Here is a 21,452-nt window from a genome sequence, read left to right on the forward strand (position 1 = left end):
CAGATGGAGGAAAATCAGTTGTATTGATTTTAATTATAGTTTAATATTCCAATTTATTGCTTTGCAGTAAAGTAAAAAGTTGAGTTGAAACTACATGAAAACTTCATCCCAGTCTAGTTCAATGCCTGCATCTAAAACACATTTAAAATGTATAAGGTTATTTGCATGTAAAAATTATTTTATTGGGTTACTATTCTTGCACATAAAAATTTTGGTAATTCAACTACTACATTAAAAGGTTTTTATCTTAAAGGTATAGCTCATGGTTTGTCCCAGAAACTGATGGAAATCTAATCACACATCCCCACTGCCCATATTGTTCTGGAGCACCACCTGTCAGCTGAATAAGAAAATGACATGTGGTGGAGCTTGTATACAAAATTTCTACCTATCTCTCAGTCTAAAAAAATAGCCTTCATTGTTAAATTTATTCTTATCTTTTGCAAAAATGAATAATTCACAGCATCCTTGAAAAAGTTTCCACATTGGTTGATGGGAGAAATAATTTTTTAGAAATTCTAACCCACAGACTGTAGGGAGTTTGAGATTGTTGCAAAAAAGCAAGCACTCAACTGTAGAAGAACAGAAATCGCCCTTGCCATTAGTAATATCTTTTTTAAGGATGTACGGTTTTGTGGCACATCAATGTTAATTAGCAAGTGGACACCACTGGCATAGCTCTGTGAATTTAAAAGTTTATGATGTCATGCATAGCCTTTACCTGATTCCTTAATAAATGTGAAAAACTGTAATATAGGGAAAGCACTTAATAATCACAACAATTTACAGATTATCTTCTATGTGACAAATTCTGTCAGTGTTTGTGTATAGATGTGGATGATTCTGCTCTAGCATGCAGAAATTTTTCCAAAAATACATTCAGTCATACATTATTTTAGTTGTGTCCTATATTGAAGTTTAAATGCCTATAAAATGTAACATAAAAAGTTATCTCATGAATTTGATTAAAAACCATTTTCTCTTGAAGGCACTTTAAAAAACAATAAGGATGAAAGGACAGAGGATTTCAGTTTGCCAGGTAAACATAAATCTTTGGAACAAAACTGTCTCTCTAAGCTCTTTTTTTAATACCAAAACTATAAAAACAGAATATGAAGAAAAAAAAGATTTGAGAAAACTGCCCTTCAGAGAGAGCCAAATTCTTCCTCAAATAGTCTACTTAAAGTGCTCATGACAGTCCATGTGTACAATAATTCTATAAACCATTATTGTATCACCTGTTTATATTCATAGGACACATAAAACTCAAGTTCAAATTATGAAAAAGAGAAAGTTCATGCTCTTCTCATATTTAACGTTTTCTAACTTTAAATTTATGATGCTTCTATTTTGCCTTTAACTGCCCTAGTTCTCTCCTACTACTACTATAGCATACAAAATATAATTAACATTTATTGGGCACTTACTATGTACCTGATGCTATTTTATATGCATTTATATGCATTTCATTTAACCTTCACAACTATGAGGTTAACATTAATATTCAATTCCCTTTTTAGATGGGATGATTGAAGCTTAAAAAGATTAAGTAATTCACCTATACTCACATGGTTGACTCAAACCTGCACTATATAAATTCTCAGATTCCTCTATTTTACTCCTTGCAAAGTTTTACTTCGCATGATCAATTTCAAAAAGTTACTGCAATGGTTACTCTATTTGAGTTATTATAAATGTAATGAAACCACAATGTTAAGTTAGAAGAGTGGCACCTATTGTTAATATACTTGATCCCATTTCCATATTTGATATATTCACAAATATTCCTGGTTATTTAGAATTATTATGAGTATCAAGCAAAATCACTGTCAATGGCCTAAAAGACTTAAGAAATTCATCTATGTTGCCAGCATACTTCTTAGGAGTTTTCATTTATCACCATATATAAAATGTTGATATTTGGACTATGTGAATTTAATAGGAGCCTAGGCATTGCTGATCAGCCACCTGCACAAGTGTGGCCATTTGCAAGTTATTTAATTTCTCCGAGCTTCTGTTTCCTTGTTTGTAAAATAAGGATGGTAGTGTCCATATTGTTAAGATCAGGTGAGATATTGTATGAGAAGTGCCTAGCACACTTCCTGATACAGTTGGCCTTTAATAAGTACTAGATATTATGATTTCTTGGCTTTTTACCAATGAAGAGTTAATGTGTGAGGTACAGAAGTTTATAACAATTAAGATAGGAAAAGCACATTAAATTATGAAAAGCGATAGGTAAAACGTTGAATAGCTTGAGTCGGAGATGCTGTGACATATCCAAGTGGAGATATCGAGCAGGCAGTAGAAACAGGAAGGTTTAGAGCTCTGTATAGGGGTAAGAGCTTAGAATAATCTACCCAGAGGTAAGACAGGGGAGGGCATCTGGACAGTAAGAAAAAGATGAAGAGGACCACAGCCAGACAGAAGCATTGGATAGACTTACTTCTTGTTGAGTGCATTATCTTTATTCATTGCCTCCTTTAAAATAGACAATTAAAATCTAAGTCTAATATACACCCAATAATAGCCAAATTGATTGTTAGAATATCGCCTCTGTTGAGAAATAGCTGTGTGATTTGTCCAATTACGTAACTGAGTCTCATTTTCTTTATCTATGACAGAAGATTAATACCATCTACCGTGCAGGTTTAAGGAGGCACCAGACGTAATGCATAAAAGTACCAGCAACGGGCTTGGTGCCTCCTGGCATTAAAGTGGATATAGACTGTAGAAAGTGAGGAAAGGTGGTAGATCAGAAAGCCTAAAACAGAACGTAGGCATCACAGAAATGCAGTCTTCATACAGGGGAACCAAAAACAATGTTAAAAGAATGGCCACAAATGGAAAAAGCAAAACATTTTATTTAGAAGGTTTATAGTGTAGATCCAGAAGTGGTAGTAAAAGAGATAGAAATGTCAAAGGCCTTAAAATATTTCCAAAGCTGACTAATAAAGGTCTACTTTATTTGTAATTACGTCAGGCATGCATACGTACATCTGTCTTTTTATCTCCTTTTGATTTTCAGTTTCCCTAGGGAAAGTGCTTCTCTTTTGCTGTTATTTCTTAACATTTTATCTCCCAGCCACAAATGCAGGCCCAGTTTTCTAAATTCCTGCTGCGCCTAACTATGTCCCCACCTTCCTATATATTTCTCCTTCCAGTTTAGTTAAATCAGTATTTAGTTATAAATACCTGCTGGCATAAACTGAAGAGCAAAGTAAAGTGTATATATTTTAAGCTTGTATGCTTATATTCTCTATTGTTTTTTAAATTGAGAATGATTAATTGGTGATAATATAATGGATCAGAAGTGTGAATATCTAATATGAAGACTGTTAAGAAAAAGGCAAAATATTTATTTAAGAATGACAATTTAAAAAAATCCTTCACAAATCTACTAATCTACGAAGAGCAGGTAGGATGATGAGGAGCAGATGGGTGGGAATCTTAGCCATAGAGACTTGAAGGATGGGTTTCATCTGCTCTAATTTTTAGAGGCTATGAAAAGATACTTGGGCACAGTGTGCTTACGACAAGTTCTCAGAAATCACAGAACTCAATCCTCACCCCCAACATTGTGGACCAGTTGTTCCTCAGCTGCCTCACCCATTTCTTATCATCATAGAAGAGGTTAGATCAGAGCTTACCACCCCACACATGAAGGAACTCACTAACTCCTGGGACAGACCATTCCAACTTTGGTTAGCTCTAGGATAAACTCCTTGATGGTGTTTAACTGAAATCTGATGCCTTACAATTTCAAACAGCTGTTAATGTTTCTGTTCTCCAAGGCTATACAGAACATTGCTAATCCCTCTTAGATGTAACAGCCCTCCCTAGCTATTGAAGACAGTTATCATGTCCCCTTCCCAAGCCTCCTCTTTTCCACACCTGGCATCTCCTTATTTCTTTAATCATTCTTCAAATTAAATAGTATGCTATTATTCTGTTGTAATATGAAATTTAAAAAACACATGTCCAAATCTAAGTTACCAAAATTATAATAATTAAGGTGACGTTCATAATTTCTACCATAATATTGTATTTTAACTTTGTAAAAATAAAAGTTTTAATTTTAATTTTTTCCTCTCCTTATCTACCACAAATGAAAATTGTAGATGTAGTGACCTCCAGGGATAGTCCACACCTGCAGCAGCTAATACCTTGCCAGGTAACTATTCATTCTGACTAATAATATGAGCATGTGATATGGTTATCACCACATAGATGACAGTCATCACATATTCAAACTATTGTGAGTACTTGCAGCCTAATTTATAGACACAAATGACCCATCAGCACTCATACTCACTCTTGGGAAAATGTATAGCATTTGCTTTAAATGTGGACAGAATGCCCCTGTCCACATACTAAATTACATGGGTGATTTTCTCCTAGGCCTCACTCATGTGATTTTCTCCTAGGCTAATTCAATATGTGGGCAGTGGCATCCTGTCTGTTGTGTTTAAGTCATTTTTTTTAACTTCATCTCACATAAAACAGGTGTCTATGCTGTGATACACTTACCTCAGAAAAATGCATTTCTCGAACCGGCTAATACTTAATTGTGGCAAAGTTACTCCGTGACACTATTCATATTTCTATTATTTTAAAACACTTATGGAAAAATTATTTTTATATGTAACAGCAATATTTACAGTATTTAGTGACCGTAATGTCAAAGGCACATTAGAATGGATCATAGCATATGCCAGAGAAGAGACATGAAGGTCCATCATTGTGCCACGTATTAAACTCTTTACTTGTTTGATTGGGTTAAGTCAGAGAAAGGGGTTCCAGGGAAGGTACCAGGGAAACTCAATTAGGTAAAACAGCATTTCAATGTTTTAACAATCAGTAAAGTTGTAAGAAATACACTACTTGAATATTAATCCTGGTATGGAATATACTTTGTTCATCACATCCTACACAAGGGTTTACGGAAATTTGAAAATGTCAAAAAGAGGCTCCACATTCCTAGTAGAAAGAAAAAAATAAACAGTAAAGTTATTTTTTTTTCATATATTTGAGTAGAAAAGCATTGGAAAACATTTGACCTTGACTGGTTACAAAATTAAAGATGTCTTCAAGTTTAAAGCATACATGTGCTATCAGCACATGTACAATTACTGAAAACCTTAATCAACAGAGAAGCTATCTGAAAAAAATTAACCTTGAAATAACCACTGGAAATATGATGAGATGAACAATTCATGAATGAGAATTATTCTCTACAGTGAACTTGATTATGGAGAATATAGTCTGAAGTCATGACAAATCCTTAACAGATATATAAATAACATTACAACTCTGAATACTCTACAATTCACTGTGCTACAAAAGGCTGTTAGGAACGCATCTTGACATTCCCCAATATAGATATTATTGTACAAATTCCAGGTTTTCTCTAGAACCACATTTCCACAAATGTTACACATCTGGTGAACATTTTCTCACACTAGTTAAACCTCATTAAGAAATTTCACTAAAGTTTACTCTGTTGGATAATACTTTTCCACAAAAATAAGGTTTTGAGTTTTGTTTGTTTGTTTTGTTTTAAGCAACTTCCTGATTATTACAGTGGATTCTATTCTGTTGGCTCATCTGGCAGGTGAATGACTACTTTTAGAATATGAAATTCTACCAGATTCAAATCACAAAATTATCATAAAATAATGGGATTTCTGACTGACTCACAAGTAGTAAAACTCTTGAATACCAAAAGTCCACTACATATGTCCTTGAAACAAAGCTATTATTGATATTTTGACATACAGGTATTTTATTTTCTGCAGATCTGGAACAATTGAAATATTTTTGGTTCTCCTTTTTTTCATTAATAAATCTGCCTTCACAGAGCTCATCCTGCCAGTAAGAAATATGTTACTTATAGAAATTTATTTTTATATAGCCTATAAATATTGAGTGAAAGCTGTTAAACTGTGGGAGACAAACTTCATCTGTACCTCTCAAAGAGTGACTGAGTCAGTTTGTAGGAGTGAAATAGCATGTATCAGATCTAAATTTGCCAAACAAAATTAGCTACATGCCATTCTATTTGTCTTATCTTTTTCTCTGGCTCATGGTGTGCTAATTCTGGCCACAAGCAATACAGTAAGCACAGAAAAAAATAATGAATGCCCCTTTTACCAACAGTTGCATAAAATGTTTTGTCTATTTCAATTTATCTTGAAGCTTTTTATACTTTCAATTTTCATCCTGTATTTAGAAGAAAGAAAAGGGCCACTAAAGAATTATATCTGAATACCAATCACTTCAATTTTCATTAATTCCAAATATGTTTTTAAAGGTTTCAATATATCACCGGGGACAATGGGCTGCTAAATTTGAAGTTAACAACTGGGAAATATTATTAACTGTTTAGTTGATTTTTTTTTTAAACTGTGACTTGAAATACTAATCTTTTTATTGTTTCTTAAATTTGTTAACATATTAGTTAAAAATATTACCAAAGATCTACACTCTCTATTATTTTAACTGAAATGAATTGTTTCATTCATGGCTAGCAATGGTATCTATTCTAGTTACAATTTTAAAAATGACATTAAAAGAATAGTTTAGGTAGTAAAACATTAGTGGATGTTAATTGTCTCCCCACCTAAATTTATGGGTGTTAGCGCAACTGCTTTGCTAGTTGCACAGCTGTATTATCAGAGTAAACGTGTATTTGTAAACTGTATGGGAACTAAAAATTAGGAATAAAGCCATTTTCTTATTTTAAAAAATGGTGACATTTAACTTGGCCTGAGGGTAAAAGTCAAGTTGACTTTTATCCACTCTAAATAACAAATGATTAAAAATCCAGTGAGTCCAGTAAGCTATATTTCAAGGGGTAAGACCTTAATAATACAGCTCTTGTATATCCAAACTGGCAGGGTTCCTTTAAAGTACATCCAACCATTATAAATTACAGTACTGTGTAAGGGACAGTACTAAATAAACCATCTTAAAAACATAATGTCAAGAAAATAGATATATACCTGGATTAGGCATACTCATATTTAGAGAGAAAATATTCTAAAAATTATCTCTATATAGTACATTATTTCATCCAAAGATATACCCAGGTACTTTACAGTGTGATTTTACACTACGTAATATTAGGTTGGTGCAAAAGTAATTGTGATATTTGCCACTACTTTTGCACCAACTTAATAATTTTCTTCCAGAGCAATGCATTCTTCCTCATTAATAATGGACACTAACTACATGCACTAGAAAAAATTACAAAAAAATTGTATAATGACACCCAAAATTCACAGTTAATGGAAGAGCAATATTCCTAAAATGTGTAATTTTCAACCATAGGCAGACTTACCACAAAGTTTCTAAAACGGCTTCAGCTTCAGAACCCCTCTATTGTACTGGTACTTCACAAGACCCTGTACTTAATTTGTATTTCTGTTTCAATATTGTTTTTAAACAGGTTCCCCAAGTTGTATAAATGCAGATCCCCAAATCTTTTATATTTATTTATTTATTTAATTATTATTATACTTTAAGTTTTAGGGTACATGTGCACAATGTGCAGGTTAGTTACATATGTATACATGTGCCATGCTGGTGTGCTGCACCCATTAACTTGTCATTTAGCATTAGGTATATCTCCTAATGCTATCCCTCCCCCCTCCCCCACCCCACAACAGTCCCCAGAGTGTGATGTTCCCCTTCCTGTGTCCCTGTGTTCTCATTGTCCAATTCCCATCTATGAGTGAGAACATGCGGCGTCTGGTTTTTTGTCCTTGCGATAGTTTACTGAGAATGATGATTTCCAAATCTTGCATACGCCCCTGATTCGAAGTTTTCTCAAGATAAGGCTTGTATGGCAAAGAAAGAAATCTGAAGAATACAATGGAGGAGGGAAACTACAGAGTAACCTAAAGTAGAACTCCTTAACTGATAGATTTATTAGACAAGTTTCTTCACGTATCTATAGGGAAAGCAAAAAGAGCTGCTGACCTGAAGGCACTAAGATCTGGCATGCTAAGCATCCCTTTCTTGCACAGTGGGCAGGTAGAGTGGAGAAACCATGCCTTTGAGAAGCATAACTAGCCTCTGCCGCCGTGAGAAAGGCATGCAAGAGGCTGAGAAGCAGAAGGCAGAGCCAGCTGGCTCTCAGGACGGGGCAGATATGTAACTGGACCAGACTAGTGCACCAGTTAGGCTTCACCGTTACATACTACTTTATATCTCTAGTCCCTCATCTACAAAATAGGAGCATCTACAAAATAATCCCTGACTCAAACTTTCTTCTCATGGATTCTTAAAGTAAAAAAGGTCAGGAAAGTTCTAAAAGAACTTCAGGCAAAGTTTCTAATATGCCCATTCCCACTTTTCTCATTAATAGATTACTCGGCAGACTGTTAGGTAATTTTGAAAGTTACATTAACTCTTTTAGGCAAATATAAATTAAGGTACAATTAGTGCACCCTAGTGGCCTAGAAATGTTGACAGTTCTTTAGAATCTGGTAACCTGAAAAGAAATGTCTAGAAGTGCATTTTCCCTGGTAGACTCTGACTCTATAAATAATATAATTATTTCACCCATTTTCAGAACGTAGAGTGAATCATCTAAAAGAGCAACTAAGAGAATCCCCATCACCTCTCAGTTCAGTTATACTGCAAGTGCTTCCTTTATAGGATCCTTTTAAAATGGTAAGCATATGTCTAGTTGTCTATTTTAAGATACTGAGAAATCTTAGCTATAACAAAGTTGTATTATCACATATATCTAGGAATAGAAATGCCAGATTCTATCTGGAACCCTTTTTCATGAAATATTTATTAACATTTATCTGGAGGCAAATATTCCTCCCAAGAGTCTGCAAAATCACTTAATAACATATTTTTGTATTGTGTTTTATTGGCCTCGTCTATTCTTCTTTAAAGAAAGAAAAAGCTGGCATCTTGAGCTTCTTATATTTCCTCTTCAGTTCCTAACATGGTCCTGAAATACACTGGTGGATCAGTACATGCTTATTGCTTAAACTGATTAAATGTTTAAATGGCAGATAAGTAAGAAATAGCAAAATAATAGCCATTAACATTAAAATACTGAACTACAAAATATTTACATGTTTAAAAATGGTATCCACATTCCACATATATTTAACTTGCCAAAAATAAAACCAACAGGAATTGTACCATATTATGGGTAGATTCTAAAAATGGGCATAGGGATGAATGATAGCGTCTTAGAAACACACCACTTGAAGAAATACCCTAGGAAGCTCAAGAAAGCAACTAAAGAAATTTGCAGGGTAAACATGCCCAATAGCTATTATTAAGAATTCTATAACTATGTTATTCGAACAGCTTACTTTGTGCACTATATGGTTTAATTACAAATAATAACCATTCATGAATGAGCTTAAAATTGTTCCTGCAAATGTATGCTATTCATTCATGTAAAAAAAATTTTTAAAGAGCTTATATGCATGTGGCACCACATTAGTCTCTGCAGAGTATAAAAACATTGGTACTTAAAAAGTCAAAACTATTGGTTGGTTTGATTAAATGCCAGATAAGTGATATTGATAAGGACTACTGGCTAGAGTAGCCAGTGAAGGAAGATGTAACAAAGACATATAATTTAAAGTAAAACTTAAAAGATTCAAAAGTTTGGCCAAGTAAAAGCACCAAGTAAGCCACAAATTCCAGGAAAAGGGATCAGCAAAAGTAAGGACAATAAGCAAGGCACAGTCATGAGATATTGACTAGGTCTGGTTTTTAGACAGAGTACATGTTAACAGACTCTATGATGGATTTAAAAGGAAATTGAAGACAGTTTTAGCAGGCTTTGAACATTACAAGAGGGATCCATGAAAAGTTTCAGAATAAAAACTAAGATAATATTAGAAATGGTAATCTGACAGTGACAGGAAGGAGATTTTAGAGGTTTGAGGACGTGGAAGAAGAAGACTCATAAAGAGGATCTTGCAATAACCCTGCCTGAGGTTTCTAAGGACCAGATGATGCTTATAAAAATCTTGGAGAGTAGCTTTTAACATACCTATGCAGTCAACTTTCCTTTAAAATAAACTTATTTAACTGCTCTGTTCTAGACAAAATTACCAGACAAAAGGAATTCCTGAAAATGAAAGTATGTGTATAAAAGAAATATTATCCTGTTGTATTTTTATTTGGTTTTCATAGGTCCCTATAGAAACCCATATTCTCACATTCTTTAAGCCTACAGAGAAGGACAGGAAATAATGACAAAGATTTCAGTAAGAGTTTGCCTAGAGCAAAATAGTCACTGCGACCCATGATCTCTATTAGGCATCCCCTTGATAGTGATGTGGACCCATCCTGAAATAGAAGACTGTGCCACTTATTGCTCAAGTCACAGCTATACTTGATATAGTCACAGAGCCTGCAGAATCTGTTGTCAATTATTTTCAGTCCTAACCAGCCATGAGATAACCTCAGCAGAGGAGAGAAAACAAGCACACGCATTTTTTGAAAGCAGGTTTATGATCCCCACTTGTATTCAAAAGATTAACACTTGGATATCCACCTATACTAGAAGCACATGGGACCAGGCGTAAGTAAAGGTCAGCAGAGCAGTAAAGATTTAGCAGGTGAAACCGACTGTTTACAAGTCTAATCTCTGTCGAAAATAAAAGAGTGTTTATTGTACCATTCACTTTCTTCTCTTTTAACACATTTAAACTATGTTCGAAATGAAATATATTATAAATCTTCAATCGGTCTTGAGTCCTTTTAGTTTAACTCTCAGGACTCAGAAACTGGATCTTGCATATTCCTATTGGTGTTTAGTACGCTTCAGTAACCCCTACAATATTGGAAATAATGTGATTAATAGTAATGATCCTGTGTTACTTCTCATGGGAGAGGCTTAATGATATTGCACAGGAAGTTTCATGGTGTTTATGTTAATCTTTTACGGGGGTCCACTTTCGTCTCCAATTTCTAACAGGAAATGACTCTTCCTGCCAAAACAAGTTTCAAACTTCCCTTCTGTCACATGGGCCCATGAGAACACTTATCATGCCCAAGACGGCTGAGGCACATGAGGGAACTCAGCTACAACCAGAGAGCATTAAGGTTAGGTCAAAAATATTGCAGTCAAAAGGCCCAGAGGTAGCATCTTACAGAAGCCAACTAGAGTGAGGCAAAGGTGCTATAGAAATAAATTTATAGTCAGTACTTAAAGCTTTGCTTATGCTCTTGCTCAAAGAATAGAACTATGTCTTAGTTAGGGCCATGATGAAAGAGGATGGCCCAACAAAGACCGTAGAAATTATCATTTCATGTCATATCTTAGGTCCAAGGACAGGCCTAGATGAATCTGAAGTATTCTCTTGGATTTCCTGGTTAAAGGTCTCCACCAACTAACTGGTGATGAGGAACCCACTGTTTATCCTTTACAATCCATCTTATTTCAGCATTCATAGTACTTATTTTAAAAATGGAAAAAATAAGCATTTTCTGCTGATTGGACATCTTCATAAAGCCCAGGTTAAAAAAAAAAAAGAAAAAAAAGAAGAGAAACTCTTAAAAGTGCTATTATATACAGATAGTACTGTGGGCTCCTGTGTGACTTTTAGGGAATTCAAGATTCTATGTCTCCATAGGCCTAACCAGGTGAAGAAATCCTCTTATAGAACGATGTCTTTAAAAAGTTGCTTTATTTCTTTACTCCTCATGTGCCATAACTTATCAATGCAATCAATGATTACTCTCCAAATATAAATTAAAGATGATCATGAGGATCCCACTGTCTTTCTTTTAGAAAGAACTACACAATATGGTAATTAGGAGTGTGGATCCAATCCATTTGTCTTCATTTCAGTTTCTCAATTCTCTTTAATGCAACATAACCTTTTATCTGTTTCCTTATTTTTTTATGTGTCAGTGGTTTTTCAAATACTTCTATGTGTGCTACAGAAAATGATATTGGTGTCAGGAGCTGCCACTAGCTTATATTATCTAATTTCCTTGCGCTGTCAGTTTCCTTACCTAAAACATAAGATGACTGGATTACATCAGTGGTTTCTAGTGCCAGACTTCTATGACACCAGTGCAGGAGAGTAGAGGCAACAGTGAAAGGAAAGTGAGGGAATGTCAAGGGCAGGGGCCTCAAAGCTGGCTCCTCCCTGCAGCTTAATTACACAGCTCTCTTTTTATCTTACCCTTTCAGCTGTTTTAGAAACTAGGGCTATGCCTATGACTTCACTTGGAACAACAACAACAAAAAAGAGGTCCACTTACAAAAATAATTAAAAACCAATGAATTTTTTTCTAAAAAGTCTAAACTTTCCATTTCTAATTAATTGAATTATTAAAAACATTCAAGATGTTAATAGCTTAGGCATGACGTTTAGCTACACTAATAAAGGTAAGGCGACTGAGACAGAAGCAAGTAGTCTAATCCCAGATCACATAACAAATGATTGTATGACCAGAATCCAAACCTCCTAACTTTTAGTGCTTTATTCGCTAGCATCACACAATAGCAAGGCTGCTGCTGTACTACCCACAGCTAAGGCATGCACTATTCCTATTAAAGCCTATGTGGCTGCTGCCCCCTGGAGTTGTGCAAAGTGACAGGCCTGCAGAACAATTCAAAATGGAAATAACTCTAAAACAATTATTACATGCTACATAGCCTCTTTAGAATTAGTTACCAAAACATCCACATATTTCAACTCCATATTGTAAAAGGGACAGCTTTCCTCTCTTGAAAAGTTTGTATAAATATAAAGCACTAGTTTAAGTATCAAATGTGAAAACAAGGAAGTGGCCTTAAAGCTTGATTACAGAATTGGAAAATATGGCAATTTATTTAATAAATATTTCAGAATAACCAACAACTCAGAAAAAATAAAAGAGACCATAGAACAATTCTGAAAATAATATTTTGGGGAAATTGCCCTCAAATACAAATGACTTTGAGTTAACAACCTCTTTATTTCATTAGACAGGTACTCTTTTGATAGAGACAGTTTGCTAGAAAGTTTACATTATGTTTCTTAATATAGGTATACACATTTTAGATTACATGTGCAATTTAGATTACATCTATAAAAACAATTTACTGGAATGTATCTCAATATCAAAGACTTTAAAGTTATTTTCAGAAAACTGTACAGTGCAGAAATAGTGCATTATATGCATTTCTCTCCCAGGCAGAGAAGCCAAGTCACAAAGAGATGCAGTGAGTTGCTGAAGGTATTAAGAAACTCGAGAACTGTCCCTGCAAGGTAGAAATCCTGATTTAAACAATGTGACTATGTCCCACGTCCCATTTAACCACAAAATAGGCAATTAAAGTCTCCCTCAAATTATGTTGAAGACATACAGTTTCAGGAAACATTGACCTACAATTTTTTCATTAAAAAGGGTTATTTTTCATTATAAACTGAAAACTCCAGTCAATAGCTGTATTAGAAATCATAAAAAGTAAGGTTTTAACTCTGACTGCCAATATTTATAATACTTCAGAAAATGAGTATCAGATAAAACATGTAATTTGGTTCCATATGGTGAAATGTAACATAATAGAGCATCTCTTAAATGATATAACCTGGAGAAAAGTTGTTAATATGATTAAATTCTACCCTGCACAGGATACTCAGTAGATCACTGTAAAAGATAACAGTGGAATATGCTTGGTGATTAATTTCTGTAGAACAGATGTAGGCTTGAACCTCTAAAAACTAATTTCAGTACAAATATTAGCATCTCAACAAAGCAGTATCTCTCAAAACTGGTAAACAGAGCAAGTACCAACAAGTTTGTAGGTATCAGAAAATCCATTTTGATCATTTATTTCATTTATGTTTTAGGCACTTACAAACTATACATGGATATCCAACAGTAGCAGAACACTATAATATAAAGCCAAAACTTATGGCTACTTTTAAGACCATGTTAACTTTTCCTAATAACCAGCTTGATATAATACAAAAATAATACCGCTTTAAAGCATTGCAATGTTTAAGCCATCCTAATTCAATTTATTGTCTAAAATATGCGCTGTGCATAGCCATTAATCTCAAGGTGGCTCTAATCAAGCTTCCAAGAGTACTTAGAAAGAGCACAATTCATTGCCTCACTAGCATTTTTTAAATAGCAGTGGTCCACCTTCCTTCCTTGGTCAAGAGGGGAAAAGAAAGAAAGAAAAAGGGTAAGAGGGACTTCTCTGTGGAAAGGTTTGGCCTTGGAGTCAAGGCTTTTAAGATGTGCCAGTGATCTTGGATCGATGCCTTTTTATTTTCTTTCAGGAATAAATCTGAGCAATGGAATGGCTTGTGATTGTCTGGCCAACCAGCCATATCAGATTTATCAGAAAGAATGAAAACTGGCTCAGAGGACTCCTGCAGTGGCTGAGTGGCAGGTTACTGGGAAAGACACAAACAAAAACAATATACTTAGTGGCAGAAGGGAAAATATATATTAACACATGTAAACTCAATAAATACTAAGATGTAAAGAGAGAATCTATAGTAACAGAAAGGGTGAATGCATAAGACAGATGATAAATAGTACTTCTATTTAAAAACCAAAGGGATGAAAGCTCATGAATACTATTTGAATCCACTTTGAGGAGGAAATATGATTTTCCATCAAATAAATGCAAACTCTAAAAATCAGCCAATGCAAACTTACTGTGTTCAGATTAGAATAAAAAATGCATAAATCTTCCACAAAGTTCATGCTCTGATAAATATTCTAATGTAATTTCTTAATTAAGACACATTTCCAGTGACTAAATGAAAATATATATATAAAGCAGTAAGTGCCTTGATTTTCAACAAAATTTCACTTTCTATGCATACATGATTAAAATAAATAAAAGCAGTTGAGTTTAAGAGCAAAAAAAGGAATACTGATATAACTGGAGTCATTTCATCACAACAGAAGTTATAGTATTTCCAAGCGATTTGCAGTTATACTAATAGATATTAATTTATTTAGACATATTGTGAAGAAAAAAATAACACCTTCTTCTAAAAAGCCCCCTTTTATATATATATATGAGAATTTCAAATTAAAAAGAAAACATTGTACCGATAGATGTGCTTACAGTAAACACTTGTAAGAAAGAGAATTGATGCTTTCTTGAAAATATATTTAACACCTTTTTCACCACTTAACTAAGTTTTATTAACATTTTTCTTCTCAAATGAAAAATAACCCCACGATTTTGGAGATATAATGATGTATCTTAAATATGTACGAAAGCTATATGTACTTTTATAGAATGAAAAGCAAGACTGAGTTACCTGCAAAAAAGAAATGGGAACTGAACTTGTTCATCGTTTATCTACTAAGGTATATAAGAGTACCACCTCAATGCTACTATACATTTTCTTCAATACAAAGGCAATATTGATAATTTTCCATTATACAAGGAAGACAAATTTTAGAATCATTCCTTCGGTTAGCAAAGGCTTTATAATTGCCATATAAAGGGACTTTGGCTATATCTAGATATAACATATCTAAATAAAATGCATAATTGAAAATGAGACAAAGTCCTTTAGAATTTCTAAAAAAACATCCTCTCTAAAGCCGAATTTTTTCCAAGCAAAAGAAAAAAGAGTTTCTCTTCTGTTACAATTAAGAAATATCTTAAAGATCTATACAACAGCATCCCCCGCCCTATATTTTTATTCTGTTCACATAGAGCAGTAAATAAGGTGCATTCCTTCTCCTTAAGAAATTAGCATTTCAAAAATATGCCACTTTCCCCTGAACTCCAAGCGTGTCTAATAATGCGAGAAGCAGATTGTCTTCCCTCGTTTCCTTAATTTGTTTCATCTAAAAGCAATTCACTCAACATCTTGTCGCCCTCTGGCAGCTTAGTTTACTTATCCGCACTTAATTTCTCATTTGGACCAAAACAAACTCCTCCAAACTGCTACTGACTGCTAACCGCGAGAGGGGAGACGCGCAATATGTATTTAGTTGGGAACACACAGCCACACACATACATAGGCATAAACACACACAGCCTCACTCACACCCCAGACAGTAACTTGTTTTTATAATAGCACTGCATTAAAACCAGCTGAACTTTCCCTGCCAGGTGCGGCAGGGTGGGGGTGGGGGAGGATGAAAAATGAAGTCCCCCGGGGCATTTACAGTTTCCAATGGATCACCTTAGTATGCGTGTTGCAATTATACCAGGGATGCACCCGAGAGCTTTTCTTTGTGCGGCCCTTTCATCTGGATCACTTTGTGTTTTGAACAAGTGAGGCTCGCCTTTGTGCCCCCAGAATTTCAAGTACAGAGTCACACACGGAACAACAATGGCACGCTAATCCTCGCGCTCTAAATGGGCTCACTTGTGGGTCTGACAATTCGCCCAGGGAAACGAGAAGAGACGAGCGAGGGCGCGAGCTAGTGTCGCTTGAGACGAGGAAGAGGACAGCTGCAGAACTAATTTGGATTACATTCCTTGCAGAAATTCTGAAAAGGGCTTTTCGGCATAGCTCAACTCGGAGCCGCACAGTTAATACCAAATTGCTGCGGACTCGGAGCGGGGTCCCCCAGTGGCAGAGGCTGAACCAGACAGCCCCCAGTAGGTCGCCTCGTAGAAATTCCTCTCGGCTAAGCCTGCATGTCGGTCGCCAATGCCTTTGAATGGGTCAATGTGCATAATCAACCCATTGAGGGAAAATATGAAGGGACTCGAAGTGGGGAGGGAGATAAAAAGAGATGTATCTAAGAGGCCGCTTGGAATGTCAAGTCCGTGTTGGTGTGATTCTGGAGGTGGCTGGAGCGCGGGACCTGGTATGCGTGAAGAATTTCGGAGTAATTGGGAGGGTGCAAACGGCCAGCACAAACGCCTCACATGTGCCATTCGAAGGTCATTTTGAAAGGCTCGATAATTGTAACTTGTTATTTACTAGGCAAAGGAGGCGGCGGCGGCGGCGGCGGGGGCGGAGCGGGAAAACTACAGCTCGCCGTTTTCTTGGTGAGGTCAGAAGGACACCCTCCGGGGGCCTAAAGCGCTCCCTATCGCCACTCCCGAGGGCTTTATCACCTCAAGCTACTTCCCACGCTCCAGTCACCATCCCTGGATGGTTTCGGAAATCTCTCTGGCTCTCCAAAAGGCACCCCTTGGCCACGTCAAGACACCGGTCCTCCTCAGACCGCTCCCGTCCCACTTTCATCCCCAGGAAACTCAAGTGTCAGAAACTTTGAGCTCCATTGCACTGCAGGTGCTGTCATTAGTCCTGCAAGCCGTGGCGGGCCAGCCCCGCCGCGCTGCCTCTCGGGGTCAATTAGCCCTTTGCCTGCCCAGGTACCTGGGGCTCGAGCTCTCCAGCAAGCAGTGGCCGCGCACCCATCGCCGCCGCCGCTTTCGCCCCGGGTGGATCCAGTGACCCGCAGGCTCGGCAGCCTGGCCGGGCAATAAACAGACAAGTTTGAAGGACTCCGGCCAATAGCAAGTTGAACTACAGGAAGAACTCTTCCCGGAGCCAAACACGGCAACCGACGGGAAGGCCGGGCTTCTGGCTCAAGTGTGCCAAGCCTTTTTTTTTTTTTTTAAGAGGTCAGGCAGGCGAGTAAGCGCCCCTCAAGTCAATGGGGAGAGGGCTCCGGGAAGCTGGCGGAAGAGGCCCAGAACTCCGGGCCCCGGACCGAGGTGCGCCCGCCTGCTGCACTCCAGCTGCCCGGGCTGGGCGCGAGTTGCGTCTGACCCCACAAGGCTCGGGCGACTGGGGGCGCAGCGGTCGCCAGCAGCACACACAGGTGCAAAGCCCGGTTCTCTGAGCGCCGCTCTCCACCGCCCTTCGGGCTCGGCTCGGGAGAGGCCCAGCCAGCACCACCCCAGGACCGCGGCCCCGGCGGTGCGGGTTCTTCCCTCGGGGACCCGACAGGGACAGAAGAGTCTTCTCTGACTGGGGATTTGGGTCTCCCGTGTCCCGAACAACAGGCGCCACCAGAAGGGATCCCGCTTAGGCTCCCACACAAAACGCTCGGGAAAGAAAAACAGGGGGTTAAGGAGAGAAAAGCGGGACTCAGAGTGATTTTTCACGATAAATAAAGCACACGCACACATACAGGGTAAGTTTCAAATGGAAAGAGGGGCGACCGAAAGCCCAGGGAAGAGGCCCCGGTCAAGCGGTCCCTCCACGCCTCCCGGGATGGGTGAAGAGGGCAGGGGAGCCACTCGAGGCAGCCCCGCCGGCGGCTGCAGGTTCGGCGACCGGAGTGCCAGAAGGAACCCACCTGACTGAGAATCGCTGGGCTGGACGGTCCCCGCCGCCACGAGAAGGCTCACCCAGACCCAAAGTCCTGTCGCCGGCTTCATTTTTTGGAAGTCGCAGATCCTGTGCTGACAATTACATGTCCAAATGGCATATCCCCCTTTCGGGCACGCGGAGGAGATCCCCCAGCCGGGCGCGCGTGGGGGTGCGAAGGGGGCGGGCGCGGCGCGCGCGGTGTGGCGACTCCCAGGGCGGGCGACCGAGTCCGCGCCCGCGGGTCCAGGGCCGGGGCCCGAGGAGGGGGCGAGTGTGAGCGCGTGTGTGCGCGTGTGGGAGTGTGCTCGTTGTGTGCGCTTGGCGCTCTGGGCCGGACTGTGCAGCTATTTCCCCGCGTGAGCCTTCGCTTGCTCGCTCCCTCCTCACTTTCTCTCTCTCTCACTGGTTGGTCAACAATAAAAAAGGAAGGGGGGCGAAAGGTTTCCAAAAAAAGTTGATTGCAAAGAGGCGGTAGGTTTCCGGCCTCTCCCCGCAGCCGGGCTATGTTCTGCTCCTTCTTCAGTTTCCTTGCACCTCCAGTCCAAATCGGGAGGGGAGCGGGGCGGGGGGAGCTTCTCGCTTCTCCCCGGATCCCGTCCTTCTTTTTCCTGTCAGCTTTCCTCACACTTGTCCGGCGGCTGCGGTAATTAAAGCTCCGAGCGTCATTTCCAGCGCTCCGCGGTCTCCAGCTGCAGCCCACAGAGAAATTAATAAGACTCCAGGAAAAAAAAAAAAAAAAAAAGGTGCGGGGGGCGGTGGGAATAAAACAACCCTCCACGCAACCAGGCCGGCTCTGCTCAGCCGCGCAAACCCCGCCCATGCTCTGACCCAACTAGCCACGCCCTTTCCCCCCCCCCCCCCAAAGGGAAATCTTATTGGCTCAGCCACTCCCCAAAATCCTGGGCCTCCGGAGTTGGGAAAACACCTGTCAGGGAAAGGGAGCCTCTTGGTGGGGGCAGGGGACGCTGGATTTAAAGGGCTCACCGAAGCCATGCACTGAAGCACTCGTCTTCCCTCCCTGGCAGAGGCCTGGGACAGCTGGCCTGCTGAGTGGACGGACCATCGGAGGGCCGCTTACGGAAAATATTTTTTTTTTTAAACAAGAAAGTCAGCATTTTCTCCGTTGCCCCACGGTGCTCATCTACAGACAAGACTTTCCCTAGAAATAAAAGTCAATGTTGCTTTCAGCAAAAAGCCTCCGCCCGCAGCACTCTGCCACTCATGGTCCACAATTAGAAAGTACTTTAAAAGTGTGTACAGTAAGTAACTGGTAGCCCCTGCGGATTAGGTAGTGGTAGGGGTATAATCACCGCCCCGCCTCCCGCCCCCAGTTATGCCATCTCTCTGATTACTCCCACATTTCTAAACTGACCAACATTGAGCCAAACTAAAATTTCACATTTATAAAGCCATATCCTTTGATTTTTAGATTTTATGTTTTTTTTCACCTTTGGAGTTCATTCTTATTAAGCAGATTCTAGTCCAAAGCCACTGATTTGATCTTAAAGGGCTAGAAATTGTCCCCAGCCTGAAAGAATTTAAGGAGGCCACATCAGAACATAATTAACCTTAAATGATTCTGTTTATTCTACAGTAGACCCAGCTTTAGGCCCCTTCCTTGTCCTCACTCTGCACATTCATGGTCCCTAATCCGGAGGTCATTGCTAGTTACGAAAGTCTCTGACCTTTTCTGAATCTAAAATATTCTGGGACTGGGTCATTTCAATGTACATATCCCTTGCCTTTTACAGCTCTGAAACCGCACCCTGGCAAGGGCCAGAATCTCCTGGGGGTAGTTATTGGTTTGCTATTTGTACAGGCATTCTATGTATGAATCACTTTCCTTTTTTGGTTTTTCTAGAAGCAGCAAATACATAAATAATAAGTATCAGGGGAACTTAAAAATCAAACCACCCTGCCTTTCATTTGAGACCTTGATCTCCATTTCCCACTCTCTTATCTATAGCCCCATCCCTTAAGAATTTCCATGGAGCTGAGAACAGATAGGAGGTACAGATGCCTGAAGCCTGAAGCTTTCCCTTTCTTAGACCCACAGCAAATAACAGGCTCCATGAAGACGCCAAACAAGCTGAGCATGCGGTTTTACCAGAAGCAGCCTAGGGCAGGGAGGAACTAAGCCTAGAGCAGATGACGGAGACTTGACCAGAATGCTACTGATTGCAGCAAAACTGTGCACACTGCTATTTGGGATTATCTTTGTCTTCTTTTCTTTTCTTTTTTTTTATTACTCTTTCTCTTTTTATTACTCTGTTTTCTCTTCTTTCGTTCAATCTCTTCTCATTCCCCTTGTCTTAAATCCTTTCGAAATTCTCAGGCACCTCTCTTCCATAAAAGCTACTTCTTTTCAAAACTTACTTTCTCTCCCTAGAATGACAATTTAAATGAGAAAAACGTCTTGCTTTTGTAAAAGTTTAAGTCTCTGTAGTAAAAAAAAAAAAAAAAAAGTCTGGTTTCTGATGACAATTATGTTGCACGAAGTGAAAGAATGGGCCAGGTGTGGTGGCTCATGCTTGTAATTCTAGCATTTTGGGAGGCTGAAGTGGGAGGATCCCTTGAGGCCAGAAGTTCCAGACCAACCTGGGCAACATAGTGAGACCTCATCTCTACCATTTTTTTTTTTTAATTAGCTGGGTATGGTTGTGCACACCTGTAGTCTTAGCTATTGGGAGGCTGAGATGGGATAGAATTGCTTGAACCCAGGAGTTAGTAGTTACAGTGAGCTATGATCATGCCACTGCACACCAACCTGGGAGATAGAGCAAGACCCTATCTCTAAAAAAAAAAAAAAGAAAAAGAAAAAAAAGACAAAGTGAATAAATGAGTTACATATTTTCGCTTAAATTGTAGGACAAAAACTTCATGGCCTGAATATTTTGGATTTTTTTATAGTTGTGCCAATTATATTAGTTTTTGTTCCCCTGTCAATTTTATAGCTTTTCTATAACAGAATATCTTCTATATGCCCTGCTCTCACCCATATCTTCTAGAATAATTCTTGACAAAGGAGGATTTTCCACTAATATTTATTGGTTTAAAAAAACAGTATATATTTTTGTGGATATTAAACAGCCCATACAAGGTATTCACCTATTACATTACCCAACATACCCACAGTTTCCCTCTAATTCTGTTTGTTCTGCCTTGATCCCCATTTTACTCATTCTAACATTGAAACAACAA

The 21,452-nt window shown here is 38.5% G+C and overlaps 1 protein-coding gene across 6 annotated transcripts in view; it reads right to left on the reverse strand.

Annotated features, from left to right (window-relative positions):
* ERBB4 (erb-b2 receptor tyrosine kinase 4) overlaps positions 1-19,076 on the reverse strand; it is a 1,171,871-nt gene extending 1,152,795 nt beyond the window's left edge. For 5 of the 6 annotated variants that reach the window (XM_019022670.4, XM_019022668.4, XM_019022671.4 and 2 more), the window contains exon 1: positions 18,238-19,052. In XM_019022670.4, the coding sequence (XP_018878215.1) occupies positions 18,238-18,319 (82 nt within the window). In that variant the 5' untranslated portion in view covers positions 18,320-19,052. Of the gene's footprint in view, positions 1-18,237 lie in introns of all 6 variants that reach the window. The other variant, XM_055379529.2, reaches the window with a different exon arrangement.
* Positions 19,077-21,452: the final 2,376 nt, after the last annotated feature.

The sequence above is a fragment of the Gorilla gorilla genome, chromosome 11 (assembly GCF_029281585.2).
Source record: "Gorilla gorilla gorilla isolate KB3781 chromosome 11, NHGRI_mGorGor1-v2.1_pri, whole genome shotgun sequence".
NCBI classification, from domain to species: Eukaryota; Metazoa; Chordata; class Mammalia; order Primates; family Hominidae; genus Gorilla; species Gorilla gorilla.